This window comes from Apus apus, chromosome 14, assembly GCF_020740795.1.
Source record: "Apus apus isolate bApuApu2 chromosome 14, bApuApu2.pri.cur, whole genome shotgun sequence".
Lineage (NCBI taxonomy): Eukaryota > Metazoa > Chordata > Aves > Apodiformes > Apodidae > Apus > Apus apus.
In genome coordinates this window covers 17,019,775-17,036,836 of record NC_067295.1, presented here as the reverse complement: position 1 = coordinate 17,036,836, position 17,062 = coordinate 17,019,775, and the positions used below count along the sequence as shown (strand labels likewise).

The 17,062-nt window shown below is 43.5% G+C and overlaps 1 protein-coding gene across 34 annotated transcripts in view; it reads right to left on the bottom strand.

Moving 5' to 3' along the window:
- The window catches only part of MAPK8IP3 (mitogen-activated protein kinase 8 interacting protein 3), a 78,318-nt gene that overhangs the window by 32,533 nt on the left and 28,723 nt on the right, over window positions 1-17,062 (bottom strand). For 13 of the 34 annotated variants that reach the window (XM_051631661.1, XM_051631674.1, XM_051631662.1 and 10 more), the window contains exons 5-8: window positions 14,990-15,013; window positions 11,404-11,548; window positions 5,460-5,706; window positions 2,496-2,598 (exon numbers count right to left, since the gene is read on the bottom strand). In XM_051631661.1, the coding sequence (XP_051487621.1) occupies window positions 2,496-2,598; window positions 5,460-5,706; window positions 11,404-11,548; window positions 14,990-15,013 (519 nt within the window). Of the gene's footprint in view, window positions 1-2,495; window positions 2,599-5,459; window positions 5,707-8,567; window positions 8,603-11,403; window positions 11,549-14,989; window positions 15,014-17,062 lie in introns of those variants that run through there. The other 21 variants (XM_051631669.1, XM_051631675.1, XM_051631681.1 and 18 more) reach the window with 11 other exon arrangements.

Here is a 17,062-nt window from a genome sequence, read left to right as displayed (position 1 = left end):
CTCCAATGCCCTCTACAACTACCTGAAAGGAGACTGTAGGGAGGTGGGAGCTGACCTCTCCTCCCAAGTGGATAATGACAGGAACAGAGGAAATGGCCTGAAGTTGCCCAGGAGAGGTTTAGCTTGGACATTAGGAAGAATTTCTCTACTGAAAGAGTGACCAGGCACTGGAACAGCTGCCCAGGGAGGTGGTTGAGTCACAGTCCTCGGAAGCGTTCAAGAAACATTTACACGTGGCACTTCTGGACATGCTCTAGTGGCTGAGATGGGGGTTTTTGTAGGTGTTTTTTGGTGGGGTGGGTGTGGTTGATTGTGTTTGTCTGGGGTTTTTTCATGTTGATGGTTGGACTTGGTGATCTCAGAGGTCCTCTCCAACCACGATGACTCTGTGATTCTGTGAAATGCTCACAACAGCAATGGTCTTCTTTTCTTCACCAACTAAAAAGTGAAATCTACCAAGTGAACTACCAAGTGAAATCAGTCTGAAGGGTTAGTTTCTTCATTGGGTGAGTCTATGCATGATATGTCAGCAAAATTTACTTCAGTAAAGGTAAATAGAAATTACTGTTTTCTTATCATGTAATACGGGAGAATATTTCCATCTCTTAAAAGCAACCAATATCTGACCTGAAGACCCGATTCAGCTTGAATCTCTCCAGGACTCAACTGCCAGCTGTGTGTATCCCACAAGCATTCTGCTTTTAAAGCAGCAAGTACACTGCTCAACAGCTCAAGAATTAGCTCCAGCCTCCTGTAGCTTTCAGCCTCACTGCCTGGATCAAGACAGAACTCACTGCTTGGAGAGCTCCCAGTGCAGCAATCATGGAATTACAGAATCTTGGGTTGGAAGGGACCTCGAAAGATCATCCGGTCCAACACCCCTGCCAGAGCAGGATCACCTAGACCACATCACACAGTAACATGTCCAGGTGGGTTTTGAAAGTCTCCAGTGAAAGGACACTCCACAACCTCTCTGGGCAGCCTGACAGTAAAGTTCTTGCTCATGTTTACATGGAACCTCCTATGCTCCAGTTTGCATCCGTTGCCCCTTGTGCTATCACTGAATATCACTGAGAAGAACCTGACTCTGTCCTCCTGACACTCACCCTTTACGTTATTGATAAATGTTGATGAGGTCACCCCTCAGTCTCCTCCAAGCTGAAGAGACCCAGCTCCCTCAGCCTTTCCTCATCAGGGAGATTTTCCACTCCCTTCATCATCTTGCTGACTCTACACTGGACTCTTTCCAACAGTTCCCTGTTCCTGAACTGAGGGGCCCAGAACTGGACACAATATTCCAGATGCAGCCTCACCAATCATCTCCATTCACTTCTTTTCCTTGGGGTTGACCATTATTGATCTTATCTCACCAGTCTTTTTGTCTTCTCCATACAGAGCTGTTTTGGCTACCAAGATTCCTCCTGCTTCTGACCTTAAAAGTGTCCACACACACTCCATATCCTGACGGCAGCTTAACTGTTAACTGGTTTCACATTGAGAAATACATTTGTTGCTGCCACTCATAATCATCTCAATCAGGGTACTCGGGGAGGAACCCAGTCCAGATTTGGATGGTGAGAAAACCTTGCCCTAACTTTGTCAGAGCATCTCCTGCATACCTGCAAGAGGTAGAGGGTTATTTTTGCTGGTGTAGTGTAAAATTATCCACTGGACTAGGTAAAAATTAATTAATCCTGTAAAATTCACCACCCAACCTTCGTACAAATGAATCAAGGAACCTAGACTAGTAATTCCAGACAAATAGATGCCTCACAGGAAGATGGTGTCAAAATTAACAGACTTTAGGGAGTTTCCGATTTAGCACTAAATTGGTGATGGATAGGAACCAGAGCAGCAGAGCAGTTCAGTAGAAGTCTGCTAATTCAGAGGACTCTATTAAGGTACTGAGTGCACTGATGGGTCAAAATGGCACTGACTAGCCCCACCTGGGGCTCACACCTACTCACCGGTCCTAGGGCTCCCTTTAACCTCAGTCCTTCCCTAAGCTCCATTCTACGTGTACATGTCTGCAGCACTGTCTTCTGTGGCTCATGGGTAGCTGACAGACCTGTCTGTGCTCTGCCCTGTCCCACTGGGGTTCCTCCTGCTTGTCCTCCCTTATGGAACAGCCCTGCTCTGAATTCAGACCTGATCTCTTAGTAGACAAATGCACTTTTTCCCTCTTCCTGATAGCTTCAGACCATGCCCCTTTTGCCTGTCTCAAACCTTCTGTTGCTCCATCTCTCCCTCTCCTGATTGAGACTAGCAAGCCCAGTTCTGGGTCAGCTGTACAGATCCTTCTGCAGATCACCAGCAGACATTTGCCTTCCCTAGAGAACTCAAAGAAGGTCAGGAACCCCCATATTTGCACTAGGCAGAATACATGGACTTCCTCAAACACCTGCATCTTAAACCCAGTGTAAGTCCCAGCATCTGCTCCTCACTCCTCCCAAAACCAAGCAAAAGAGCACACAGTGAAAAGTCACAGTCAATACCTGTTACCAGTGCGTTCCAGGCGGGGGTCTTGACACATATCCAGCTCTGGAGTAGAGTCGATGATGTCCTGAACATCAGACCATTCATCACTGCTGCCCATTCCTAGGTAAGACAATACATACGATCTATACAGGATCAGGACTCTCAGAGGATGGTGCTCCTTGACAGGACTTTTAAAGCTTTGAAGGTTCCAAATTTCATGGTGTCATGTTCAAAGTCTTAAAATAGGAACAGAAAGTGGCTGATCATCTAGAGTCACAAATGCACCAGTGTTGCAAAGGTGTCCTCCCAATTCCAGAGCAGGAAGACCATAAGCATCCCTTCCCCTCCGCTATACCAGAGTGTCACCAGGCCTGAATCCTCATTAAAATGTGATAACCAGAAATACTCAATCTACTAAAATAAATTCCAAATAAACTTTTTCCTGTTGGTAAAAACTCTTCAATCACCATGCAGCTTTAGCTGAAATCAAAGACAAAACTGTGATTATCTGTATAGCCTCATAGAGATTATTGTAGTTACGAATTGGCACTATTTTATTTTAATTAAAGTAATTTTTCAATACAAATTACCAAGTCTACAGCTGGTTTAGATTCTCATTACAGTGAAATTTCACTTAAAAACCAAGAGATGACTTCTACCCTGATAGATCATCTACAGCCTGAAGCCAGTAGTTAAAGAATATTTAATTTCCTCCTGTCAAGTCACATTTATTGGATACCAAACTGTTCAAAAGCTCAGACTTGCACCTACTCTAAACAAGCAGCATGAACACAGTGTCTGTTCACACAAGAAATCCTTGAAGGACTAAAGACCTAATACATTAGCCCTTACAAGAGACCCTCAACAGTGTTAGATGTGAGATTTCTGACCTTTCCAAATGGCCTCAGTTGCCAAATATACAAAGGCCCTGACAACTTCAGTGTTGATTTTCACTCTTTCAGGCTGGTATTGTGCACCAGCTGGCAACAAATGCCATGTTTGAAGACAAAGTGTGATGTGTACCTGTTGTCAAAGCAGGCATCCATCCACCAGTGGTTCTCCAGCTCACAGAAACACAGACTTCCCTTTATTTTTTCAAGCCGGGAAGCTTTTCTGCAATTACCTTTGAGTACCTTTTTTTGGTAGTTCAGTTCTAAGGCACATGCATCACTGACAGACACCTTAATTATAGATGCATAAAATACATAATTAAAATTCAAGTATCTGTGCTTCTCCTCAGCATGGAGATCTGATTTTGCATTACATGTGAGTAATAGCTGGAAGGCTGAATAAGCAGAGCAGGTAGGAAAGATACAACTGTCTGCCTTGAGCAGATTCCACAATATGATACTTCCACCAAGAGGAAAGAAGCTTTTACATGCACAATGACTTCAGAGCTGCACAAATACAGAGGGAGCAGACTTCGACCTAAGGAAGCTACTGACGGTAGCTCAGTTTCTCTGATACCACTTCTTCTACTGACTTGCATTGGCCAGGATCACTGAACAGACCAGAACTTAACAGCTTAGCTATGCAGAAGTCACAGGTTTTTATTGAGAACTAGTTTCTGGCAGATTGACATCTGTGACCCTGGGAAGCCCTCAACTGCTAGTAAATATAACTACAGAATGGGACTCAGTCATGGCAATTCTCATTCAAACGCTACAAGAAAAGATGTTATACGTTGGTTTATAGCCTTAATTTGTTAGGAACCAGCTTATGAATGTTAGCAGAGGAATTTCTTCTATATTACTTAGGAAAAAAAGACAATAATCTGGTTCAGATGCTAACTTGGAGACCTGTGCTTGTCCCTGTGCTCCTGCACACACTTTCCTTATGATCTTCAGCCAGTTTTACAGATCTTTTGTGTATTTCATATAACGGTTTGAAACTAAGAGAGAGTAGATCTACGTTGTATATTAGGAAGTATGAGGGTGGTGGCCCAGGATGCCCAGAAAGGAGATAGATGCCCCATCCCTGGAAACATTCCAGGTCAGGTTGGACAGGGCTCTGAGCAACCTCATCTAGTTGAAGATGTCCCTGCCCACTGCAGGGGGTTGGACCAAATAACCTTTAAAGGTCCCTTCCAACCCAAACCATTCTGTGATTCTGTAAGTTCATGACCTGTAAATCAGACTTCTCATTTCTGCAGGGTGCTGCAAGTCTAAATAGAACACAGGCTGAGAAATGCTCAGATGCTACATTGGAACAGTGATACTAAAAAGCACAGAAAAGGACTTCTATCATGTTACTACAGAATTTTCTTTATTTAAACAGCCTGGTGCTGAAGGCTTAGGTGATGGCTTTCCTGACAAGAAATCATGAATTCAAATCATTAAAGGACTCCAGGAAGTGGAGAGAAAACAACTGTAACTTCCAAAGATTTGGGGGGTTAGAGAGAGATAGACTAAAAGAAAACAGCTTACTCAGATGAGACAAACAGCTGAATATAACTGCTATTTTAAACACATCAAGGTGTGGGATAAACACACAGAAGGAAAAGTAATTATTTACCCTGACTGATAAATTTGGCATGTGAACAACTGGATATAAAATACTTGTGAATAAATCTGGAGAGAAAACTAAATCGAAGCTTTTAAGTCTCATACTGCTGAGGTCCAGAAACAGCTTTCCAAAGGCTTATTGAGACAAAGATGGAACTTGACTGTTCATGAAAGAGGTTCTGTGACATGGAGGAATGCAAATGTAGGGGACTGAATTCAACAACCTATTGCCATCCTGTATGTTTGTGAAACTATTCATATTACTGACATTTTAAATACCTACTACCCAGGAAACTGCTAACACCCAGTTGGCCCTGTCTTACTCACACATCTTTTTCTACATAAGGCCACCTCAAATTCTGTACTTGTGAAGCTGTTTGTCCCTCAGACTCTCAACCCCTTCCTGTAACAGAGGGACACAAGCACTAGGAAGTCAATTACTTCAATGACCAAGTATCCGAGCTCCAGCTTCCATACCTATGCTGACATTCCTCATCTCCTGTGTGACCTGGACTTCCATGTTCCGGCTGTTCCTCTTTTCTCGTGCCCTCTTATTGCTCTTGCCTGTGCTGCTGTACTCATCGATGGGCTGGATGCTCTCATTTAAGGGTGTGACAGCAGCAGATGGCACAGATGACGTGGGAGTGTTGGACTTGGTTCCAGTGGTGCTCGGTGTGGCAGCTGCTGAGGACTGTCCAGATTCAGACATTTCATCCTGGGGACACTATGGCAGTTAGAGGGTGGGGGAAGAACAAGAAGGGAAAAGCACAGCTATACATTTCAGTTAATCTCCCATTTGTTGGTGTATGGCTGCCTTAAAGCATTATGGAGAATGAGTCTTGCTCACTACACCAGTGACATGTTCAGCACTTGATGACACTGGGCACTGAAACCACAAGGAAGCAGTGAGTTCTTGTGCTGAACGCAGCAAGCAAATCCCACCTGAGAAAGGATTGACAGCCCTCCTCTTTTACTACTAAGCATTGTTTTTCACGAGTCACATGAGTATGTGAACTCTTAATCATGCATCTCAGGAAAGGTGGCACCTGCAGCTCACACTGACAGTGTGAAAGCTTAAGGGCTTGGGCACTTGTGGTAAGCCAGGCCAGCATTTCCCAAGAATGAAGGCAACATGGAACTTGCTTAGGAAGGATCTGAAGTAGCCTCTTTAAAGGTCCTGGATGATGTCATTGCCGTAAGCCCTCAACACAACCTGGATGAGAGAACAGCAAGATGATTTTGACACTAAACTGCAGAAGCAAAGCAGACACCAAGCAGGGATGATCTGACTTTGCTAGTGCAGGAGACCTGTGTCCCCACACCACCTCATGCAGAAGCTAGCCAGGCATGGGTCCAGCTTGACAACACAGCAGAAATAGGTGTGGTCTCCCCCCTTCCCAGTGACAGGATGACAAGACCCAAGAATTCAAAACTCAAAAGCTGACAAATTAACATAGGAGATGGATACCTGTGTGAAATGAGCTCTCAGTTTTACAGACATTACAGCCCCATTTATCATAATACCACCTTTGAAAAACATGGGAGGCTTTCCAGACTCTGTCAACATTTTATACTGTGACCTTTTGTCAGTTAAAGCAGCATTGCTTCACAGTCAGCCAATTAACATTTTGACCAATGCTGTGATCACTCCTGGACCCAAATGAGAGCTCCCCATTCCTCACAGCAGCTCACTAATTGCTGCCTCCAGGGAGATGACATAATTCATGTTGAGAGCTGCAGGTGATAGTGAGTTGCAACCAGGTGCAGTGACATTCAGCATCTGGACATCCAGACCCAGCTTTTATCTTTGCTACCTGCCTCCTCCCTCCTGTGCAAGTACCAGAAAGATCCTGATTTTGCTCAGAGGTTGCTCTGAGCCTCCGAACCTTGGAGCTGTGACACTGTTTCACTTCACTAATTTGGAAGTCTCGTTCTCTTGTTCCAATAATAACTTCATAACATGACCAAAAAAAAAAAAATGGGATGAGAGAGAAGTCTGAAAAAAAAAAATTGTGACTTAACCCTTTGCAGCCTATTTTTTAAAAAATCTGGAATGTTATTAAGATCTTCCCTTAATTAGACCGACCTCTATATGTTTATCTTCAAATATTCTGCTGTACATTGCACTGTGGAAGTCAAAGGTTTTATGTTGCATCTGTGCATTTATATTGCAAATTAAGATTTTTTTAAAACTGCTTGACCACTAAATATGACCCACCTTCATATACAGTTTCTGCACTGTCAGACCCAACAGCAATCACATTCCCACACAGACACTGAAATCACCTCCCTGCACACTTGCTGATTTTAGCATCAAGACAGAGATGGGGACTTTTCACTTAGGCTGCTGTGTGTGAAAACCACAGTTCACACCTATACTTCATATTCCTGTTTGGAAGCTACTTTCCTAATATGGACAGAAAACAAAAATATCAAACTAGGCTTTTGAGAACAAATATAATCCAGCAAGCTTTGTACTACTTTCACTGCAATTTGCCTGCTGTGCTTTCTAATGCACAGAGGGACAAAGTATCAAGTGTAAAGTGAAAACATAAAGCCTCTTTTCCCAAACTAAACTTCTGTTGGATGAAAGGATTCAGAGATGTCCTTGCACCCACTGTAAGTCTATAAGCATAAACAAAGTCCATGAGTGTCTCAACACTGTAGAAGACACCCAGGTATGCCCACATATCATTCCTTGTTCTGCTTGAGAGAGTCCAAGGGAGGCCAAGAGGATGATGAAGGGACTGGAACATATGCCTCATAAGGAAAGGCCAAAAGACCTGGGGCTCTTCAGTCTAGAGAGAAGACTGACGGTGGATCTAACTAATGTCTATCAATACATGAGGGCATCAAGAAGGCAGGGACAAGCTCTTGTCATTTGTGCCCTGTGACAGGACAAGGAGCAATGGATTCAAACTCGAGCACAGGAAGTTCCACCTCAACATGAGGAAGAACTTCTTCCTGTGAGGGTTACAGTGCACTGGGATAGGGGGCCCAGAGAGGCTGTGGAGTCTCCTTCTCTGGAGGCTTTCAAGGCCTGTCTGGATGTATTTCTGAGTGATCTGCCCTAGTTTTGGTCCTGCTCCAGCAGGGAGGTTGGACTTGATGATCTTCAGAGGTCCCTTCCAAACCCTGACATTCTGTGATTCTGTGATTCTTAGGAACTAGCTGTCATTCAGAAACCCAGTATCATTAGTGTCTATAGGGCAATATTTGTATCAGAGAGAACCTGTAGCTTCTTTTTATTGACATAATCTGCCCCTCACTCAGAATACACCACTAACTATCCTGGTATCTCACTCTTTGGTTATACATCCAAATTTTATATTTACCTAGAAAACACACTCCACCAACGTACCAACCTGCACTGGAGAAATGTCTCCCAAATATAATTACTACCAAGATCTCGACTTCACAGTCCAGAAGCTCCATTAATCTTTGCTGGTACCTTCCTTCTATTGTCCCGAGGGCTTCATTAATGCTAAGGATTCCACCAAGTGTACGACTCTTCTCTACAGCGTAGAAGGTATTCTCCATAACCCACAGCTCTCCCAAAGAATACTCTCCACAACCACCACTTACCTACAGCCATACCTGCCAACCTCCTAAACATCAAATGTGTAGTAGTGACCTCCAAAATGCATTGCAAAGGCCCAAAATTCATAGCAGTCATATGTCACCATGAGAAGCCACAATTGTATGGTATACTGAAAGTATAGTACATAAAAACAAAAATGTTAAGGACTTTCATCTCCAAAACATTATATAAAATAAATGTACAACTGAATGTAAAAATAAAATAATATAATGAGAGCAACTAAAACAGAAAACAATAAGTATACTAAACACTTCAAAGATAACTACAGTATGGCCCCATGAAGAAGGAAAACTAGTCAGAAATATAGGATATACCTAGGATATACCTACTGGGAAGGTGAGTCATGTGTGTGCAGATGATGTCAGTGAAATATCAGAGCTGTTGAAGAAAAGGCAAGCAGTGCATGAGCAGTACTGCTGAGATTGCAGTCATGCAAAATATCTAAGAAACAGCATTCCGGTCAGAGTGTGCAAGAAGCTGGCAGGAGGAGAATCTCTTCCAAATTGCAAATTCAGTCAGTCAGTCAACCACATCCTTCAGTTGTTCATTGGTTTGCTCCATACTGTTATGAAATCCTCCATAACACACTACCCCAAGTCTTCCAGAGCCGAAGCTAACTCCACCCTACCAGCTAGTCTCCCTAAACCCAGCATCCCACTTCTGACTTGCCCTAATGAGCACCAACAAAATCCCAGCACTACTCATCAGACACACGTGGAGTAGCACACCACTACTTCCACACAAAACTTTCTTGTAACCAGAAATTGGATTTTTTTGCCTGACATCACCACTAACAAACTACCACAGATCTGGTCAGTAACCCTCCATTACCTGAACTTGGACATCAAAGCTTCCAGTTTATCTGGGTTCCTGTTGCATTCTCCTGCAATGCATATGCTGGGTTACCAGTGAGATCCTCTCAACTTCTTTCAGAAGTTCTGCAATGGTACCACTTAAAGAATTACACCTTAGCAAGTCTGTGGAAGATGAATCTAACCTCAGTGACCTCTCAGGTTTTCTCGAAAAATGAACCCCTCTAGAGAGCTCAAGGGCACGTTCACACCTTGGTGTGCAGCACTGCCTGGAGACCCCAAGGAATCAACTAGTTCCAGAACCAGAAGCAGCTGGTTTCTGGGTATTCTGGTTGCTGCTTGTGTCCTTGCAATGCTGTAGTGTTGGTACATCACTAGTCTGAAGAAACACATTCATTTTCATCATCCTTAACTACATTATCATACTGTGGCATTGCTGTTCTCTAACTCCAGGCAAAACTCTCCAGAAGAGACTGTAGGACCCAACCAGCAACCTGCAAGTTGCTACATTTCCCAAACATTTGTGCCTCTAATGCTACAGCCAGGGTTGGATGCCAAGAAGGGTCTCCACCCTACCCAAAGATCTTGGGTTTGGATTGCCAACTTCCATGATAGCAGAGGACTGATGAAGTGCTGAGGTTTGCGCTGTGCTAGGCCTGGCTACTTTGCAAAGGCAGTGCTATAAAATAGAAGCTGCTGCTTTGTTTTCTGTGTAAATTTTGAATTTGTCTAAATTTCTTGTCCTATGCAACAAGGAGGCCACTCCTACAGGGTCCCTCAGGCTGAAACACCACTAATGTAATTTGGAGACATGTGGAGTGGGTACAACAACAAACTGTGTTTCTCTTAGTTGTTGTTTTTTTTTCTTCCTCTTTGCCTTTATTGCCTCCATGAATTTTACAGGACTAGTAATTTAAAACATCTCAAAAGGAGAAGAGTGACATATATAACACCTGATGTTCTACAAATTCCAGGCAGAGAGAAACGCTGTTTATCAGACACTTTTGAAACAGACCAGAAACCAGTATCTCACAGAGGTACTGAGAGTCATGCTGGGTAGATGCACCACTGCCTCTCAGGCCTGTCACTGGGCATTTGTGGAACATCATTCAAAGAAAGGATCCTTGGTGGGAGGATCCTGAGCACAGGGACTTTGAGAAGTCTAGAGGTACAGCTCATGTGAAATGTGGGTCACTGTCTGTAGTCTACTGTAGGCAACTGTAGTAAACTGTAGACACCTGCATGAGCTGTCAGCTAAGAGTACAACATCTGGGTCTTTAGGCTCAGAGCAGTCTCCAAATGGCAGAGCACAGCATCACAAGCAACAGGCAGAACCATGCAGCTGTTTCAGCCCAGCTGCAGTGCTCTGAGCTTTTTGGCAAGCCCCAGGGCAGAAGGCAATACATTGAAGGTGACAAGTGTATTGAAGGTAGACAACACAAGTCTAGAGCAATGACCAGATATACAAGAAACAGAAGATACTTAAGCACAGTACAAGACTTGGGCATCCAGAGAGGATTAGGAGTCCTTTTCACTGAAAACAGGAAGGCCAGAACAGCCACCAGTCAAAAAGGACAAACACTGGAGAGCAAGCTCTCAATGCCTGGTCCCAGGTGAGGTGCAAAAGCACTGCTCATATTGATGGGAGAAAAGGGACAGGTTCCACCACTTCTTCTCCCAAATAAGTTATACAAATCTGACAGATTTCTCTTCCTTAAACCTCTAACTGCCTCCCCATTCATTCCTCTCAACTTGGGGCCAGCCAAGTAAAGGAGATTATTACTGAGACAAGAAGCATAAGGAGCTGTGTTAAATCCCTCCCGCACCATATGCCAGATCTGCAAAGAAAACCATCCCACCAGAGCAGAGCTATCAAGGGAGCACACCCAGGGCAGGGAGAGGCTGCAAAGGGTTATGGACATAAAATTGGTCTCCATCTTATGAAAACTTGGGATGCTATTGACACGGTGAGAGTGGGAAACCCTTGCTCCGTGATGTTCTATAAAACCTTGTAGCTGGAGTTGGACTGCAGCTGGCCGAGGTCACTCAGGTGCCAGTGGTCCAGTGTTGGGATGATCTTGGTCCCTATCTGCCCACGTACCATGCCATCCGCGAGGGGGAAGACATTCAAAGAGTTAGGACGTTCCTTCCTGCTAAACAGAGAAAAAGAGAGAGAGGAAACCAATCTGTTAGCTGCTTACAAGTTCTTATAGAAAAGGAACAGCACACTAGCTTCTGTGAAATATTAGTCACTAAAAATTGAATTGCATTCATTCCCCTCACACAGCAACCATATGAACTCCCAAATCCCACGTTTCCATGGTGTTGTCTACTCAGAGCCATGCTATCTACTGCTAGAGCCTTCCCTCTTCCTAGAGAGACTCTAAGGGGGAGGGGGTAAGAAGACCACAAGAGGAACAACTCACTTCTCCAGCAGTACCAACCATGCAAAATGTGCAAAACTGCAGTGAATGCACAAGTACAGGGAACCATCAGCCACTGAAAGTCAGTGTGCCTTCTGAGACACAAAGGTACTGTGGGAAAACAAGCCACAGCAAACTACTCTGATAGAAACAAAAAAGCTCCCATAGATCCTAGAGATGTCATCACTGGGTCAGGAAAGAGGCTTTTTAAGTAAGTCATTTTCATAGCACTTCTGTATATTCCACCTCAAATCTGGTTAGCTTCAACAGCAGAAATCAGAGGTTTTTGGGTCACTTCCAATATTAAGCAAGAAAAATAATACTTGTACTCTAATCCTCTCTCCATACACCCATGTTACAATGCACTCAAAAGTCAGAAATTAAACAAAGGTATAAATGAATGCATCATTCATATCACCACATGTCTGCAATTACATTTTCTTCATCTTCTTCTTTCTGGCAACTGCAGGCAACTAGCTAGCTGTGGGGTTGATTCTGAATACAAAGGCTGGCACAGATTTTGAGGCCAAGTTCCAGTGGTGTAAAATCTAGAGCAAGGAGTGGAGGTGGAAAGGGCTGAGGCAGCTTGCTGGAACCAGCAACCGGTTTTGTGCCAGAGTAGCAGGTCTGCAGGGACACAGAGCACACCCTTTGCAGGTGTATCCCCAGCAGCCTGCTGGACACCAATGGCCCTGCAGAGCTGAACTGAGCTGTGGGACATGCACCCACAAAAGGGTTCCATGACAGTACTTCACCAGCTGCTGTAGGGGGCTTCTGCTTATTGGTGTGGGGAGTGATGAAGCCCACCTTTTTGTACATCAGTATTAATAAGAGCAGACCTTCATGTGCCTTTCTTTGATGATCACCAGCACTGGCCTGATGACCAGGCCAGGGACCCATCAAAGCCACCTCACCTCACCTGGGTGAAATGACTGCAGCAGGCCTATGGCCCCATGTGACGTATGCAAACACACCAACACAGGAGATGGTGCACCAATCAGCTCATTTATGAAGGAAGGAGGTGGAGTGTCTAGCAAAGGAGGCAATGCTGGTGGAGAAATCCCAAAAGCCCAACCTTGCCATTCTCAGCACTGCCTGGCCAACACCATGTCCCATCCTGTTGTGTCAGAACTGCTCGTCATGGGCTGTCTTGGATAGGCAGAAGGGGCAGGAAGGGCTTCCCAGTGTGGCCCCACAAGGAGATCTGGGACGCATTCTTCCTAAGAAACTGCACTAAAATCCTCTCCTGAAGGATACATGGAAGGCTCACACATGGAAGTTTCACAAGCAAACCCTGTGAAAGGTGGCACATAACCGGATTTTAGAAGAACACAGATTGTTCACACAACCTAATTAACATTACTTACTTTTGTAGAGGGGATGTAGTCTTTCAACTGATTCAGAACCTGGTTCATATATGATAGGGATTATCAGTTACCTTGTAGCTTTTCCACTCAAAACGTTGATAGAAAACAACCCACTGCTGTTTACCTAAATACTGATTTATGACCTCCATTCTACCATTTACACCTGCTCCTAACAGATCGTGATGCCAAAGTATATTCACCTCTGTCTGTCTGCCTTTGTTTACTCCTCTTTACCCAACTGCTACCATTCCAAGACCCTGAAAGTTCCTAACGGCTCTGTTTTTCCCAGAATATGACATCTTCACCCTTGGCCCTGTACTGACTTAAAAGCCACAAAGTATAGTCAATCATGTCTAAGAGATTATAAAGAAATTCAAAATTAAAACTTTCTGAACAAAGACAGAAAATTCCTAGTTTTACAGTTAAAGAAGTAACTCAGGGGTCCCAAAAAGTCTACTTCAAAAGAATAATTCTTACTGGGGGGAGGAGGAGAAGTGAGACCATTTTCTGAGTTGCTTTAACCATTAGTTTAATATATTTTCTATTCTTCAGGTTGGAATGATGGTCTTAAGGAAGTCATGCCTCTCAGATGCATGCAGCTGGAGAAAATTCTCTGTAACTGCAAAACATTCCTTGCAAAACTGATGCAGTCAGAGTATGTAACTACATGCTACAATGTAAATGATTTTGTAACTATGCTGAGATGGCCTGAGTAACTCACTGGAAGCACTAAGAAATATGCTGAGAGAGACACTAAATTATACTTCCTCTTTAGGTAATCTCTATCAGATTTCTTTTGGGGATCCACAGCTTATTTCTACATTCATACACAACCACATGCACATTTAACATGCAAGGAGACACTTCACCCCATTGAACGCACAATGGATGTATGAACTTCAAAGTCCCTGCTAAACAGAGATAGAAGTATGAATCCTCTGGAGCATCAGAAGCTGCAAGATCTTCAGGAAAGGATTTTAGTGTAGATTGTTAGGTAATTTCCTTGCTGAGTTTCTTTAGGAACACCTTCCAGCCTCTTCTAAACCTCCAAGGGAAGGGGAAAGAGCAAACACTACAGAAGAGTTAACTTTAGCTTTGCAGTCCTGGGGCTGACTACCCATCTTCAGAAAACTTCAGAGTATCCTCAGGGCTGGTCTAAATTTTGAGTGCTGGAGTAACCTTCACACACCAAACTCTTTCCAGTACAGGGTGACTTTTAACACTCGATTAGCTCCACCTTGCATTACAAGGTAAATAGCAAAGTCCTCAATAAAGGTTTGCAGTAGCCAAAACCAGAGATCAGGATGCTCTATGTGTAACAACTTATGAAACAAGCTTATGAAACATGACGAAACTATAACTTTTTTTGCCAGCATTTAAAGATGAGAACTGCTCTCAGTGCAGAGGCTGGACCCAGAATCACTGCCCAGCCTTTGGAAAGTCACTAATGGAGACATATATTTTCTGCCCAGCACAGAACATACATGTGCTCTGCACTCCGTAGTAACATAAGGGAGAAAAGATTACTTTAAAAACGTTCAGGAGCATGAATTGCAAATGTCCAGTCACAGAGGACTGATCATCTTTTGGGACTGAACTTCTGTGTCTTCTGTTTTTGAGCCCAGAAGCTGCTTCCTGATCTCTTTTCCCAGCAGCTGGCCTCATCCGACTGAGTGTAACGCTGCAGGTGGGTACTGTGGGCAGACATGCCAGCCCAGTACAGTCCCAGCATCACACTATTGCCACTCAAGAGCAACCTCTAAAAGTAGGATTAAAACAGTTAAGATGCAGCAATAGGATTTACCTTTTCCTCCATGACTGGCGATGACTGCAGTGACAAACATAACAGCCAAAACAGAGCAGCAATCACACAAAAAGCGAGACAGAAAAAACAACCATTAGAGAGCAAAGGTCATGCAAACATGCAGCCCTATAACATCCAGGGTGTGTGTACACATTGTAATCCACACCTCATGGAAGTGTGCCTCATACTCATCCCCTCTGCTGAATGGCAATCTTCACACCCCCCCTAGTTCTTGCACAAACCTCTCCCAAGGGACAGGCAGACATAGGCAGGGTACTTACAGCCCGATGCAAATATGCACCCCTGTGCAGTCTAACACACCCAAGCATATCCACAGATTAAAATGAATTGATGTACTCAAATTTGTGTGACAGGCCATGAGAAATCATGCCTGTGCTCACCCCAGTGCACATCAGTGCACCAAGACACATCAGTGCTGGTGTTTGCCCCACCCGGCTGTGCAGTGACACAAACATCTGTCCCGAGTGCTTGTGTACAAGCATTTACAAAAAGAGAGCTACACACACACTCAGGCACACCAAAAGTGCAAAGCTTGAAATGAAGGAGAAAGACCCATTTCCCACTGGTGGTTCCTCCAAACTCAGATCACAGCCCATCAGGGGCTTTCGGAGACGTGCTATTTCTCTTTTTCCCTCCAAGATGACTAACAATATGTCTGGCTTAAAAGGATAAAAGACTAATTTTTCTAATTTAAGTGGTAATTCTTGATGAAAATTTTGCTCTTCAGCCCAGAGAATGGCAGATATAACCAGTAACACTTTCACTGTGCATCTCTGTCATGGGATAATAACAAGAACCCACAACTGATATTCATTTATTTGAAAGTTGGGGAAGAAAAACCTAATTAAAATCACTTTTTACCATGCAATCCCACCCAAATTTGGCAGGTGCATATGTGAACCACCCTTTAAAACAAAGAGACCCTAAGCATTCCTTTGCTTATAGTACTTTTGTACTTAACTGTGTAGGTACTTTTGCAGATAAATTTTATTTACAGAAGGATAAGTGGGGAGGGAAACAAGCCTCACACGCTTGTCCCATTTCAGCTGTAATACTAGAATCAGACCATGTTCTGGGAGCTGACTGTGGACTTCCAAACAGCCAGGGGGAGGGGAGAAGGAACTATCTGTCTGATAAGGGAGGTTTTACAAACAGAAGAACCCCTACAAACTACTGGTACTTCTTATACCAGGTACTTCTTGCTTTCCACACCACCTGTCTGTCTCTTTTGTCTAGGAAGGCTGACATCTATCTTTTGATTTATTTTTTCTCCAATAAATTTTTACATTTTTGACAATCCAATTTTAGCCAGACCCCAAACACTGTATTCTGTAATTATTTGTGTTCTCCTAAACTGATCTTTTTTGTGTGATTAATTTACTGCTTTGCACAACATACAGCACAGAGATAATTCACTGTACAGCCCACTCAATAACTACAAGCTTTAGTTATTCCTCTCTATAAGAAATACTCTTAAGATATTATTCCCTGAAAGGACTATTCGACTGGCAGGAGAGAAAGGATAAATAGTCCCCCTTGATTCACATGCAATTGTCTTTCCTTTCTTTATGTAACATTTTGGTAGCTTTACAAATGAGAGTATAAAAATCTTACCAGCTGGTTCAGAATAAATAAGGGATCTTTACATGTACTACAGAAGTACATGTAATTACTATGGGAGATAATGAAGTAACAAATAGACCTAGGGAAGTGGTCATAGCTTCAAGCTTGTTCGTGTTCAAGAAGTGTATGGACAATGCTCTTAGAGATATGATTTAACCCTTAGGTTGCCCTGTGTGGGGTCAGAAGTTGGACTCAATGATCCTGGTGGGTCCTTCCAGCTCAGGATAGTTTGTGACTGTAAGGCTGCAGGGAACCTGGCAGGAGTCCCAGGCTAGTTATCCAAGTTTCTAAAGATGCATGTATTTTTCTACTCCCTCTAACATCCTTCCACTGATAAGGTGGGGCTGGGTATCTTTTTCCTCTCCCTTTTTCTTTCACACAGTCAAAATTTTGGCAATTGGAATTCAGTCTTTTCCAGAGCAGTTCAAT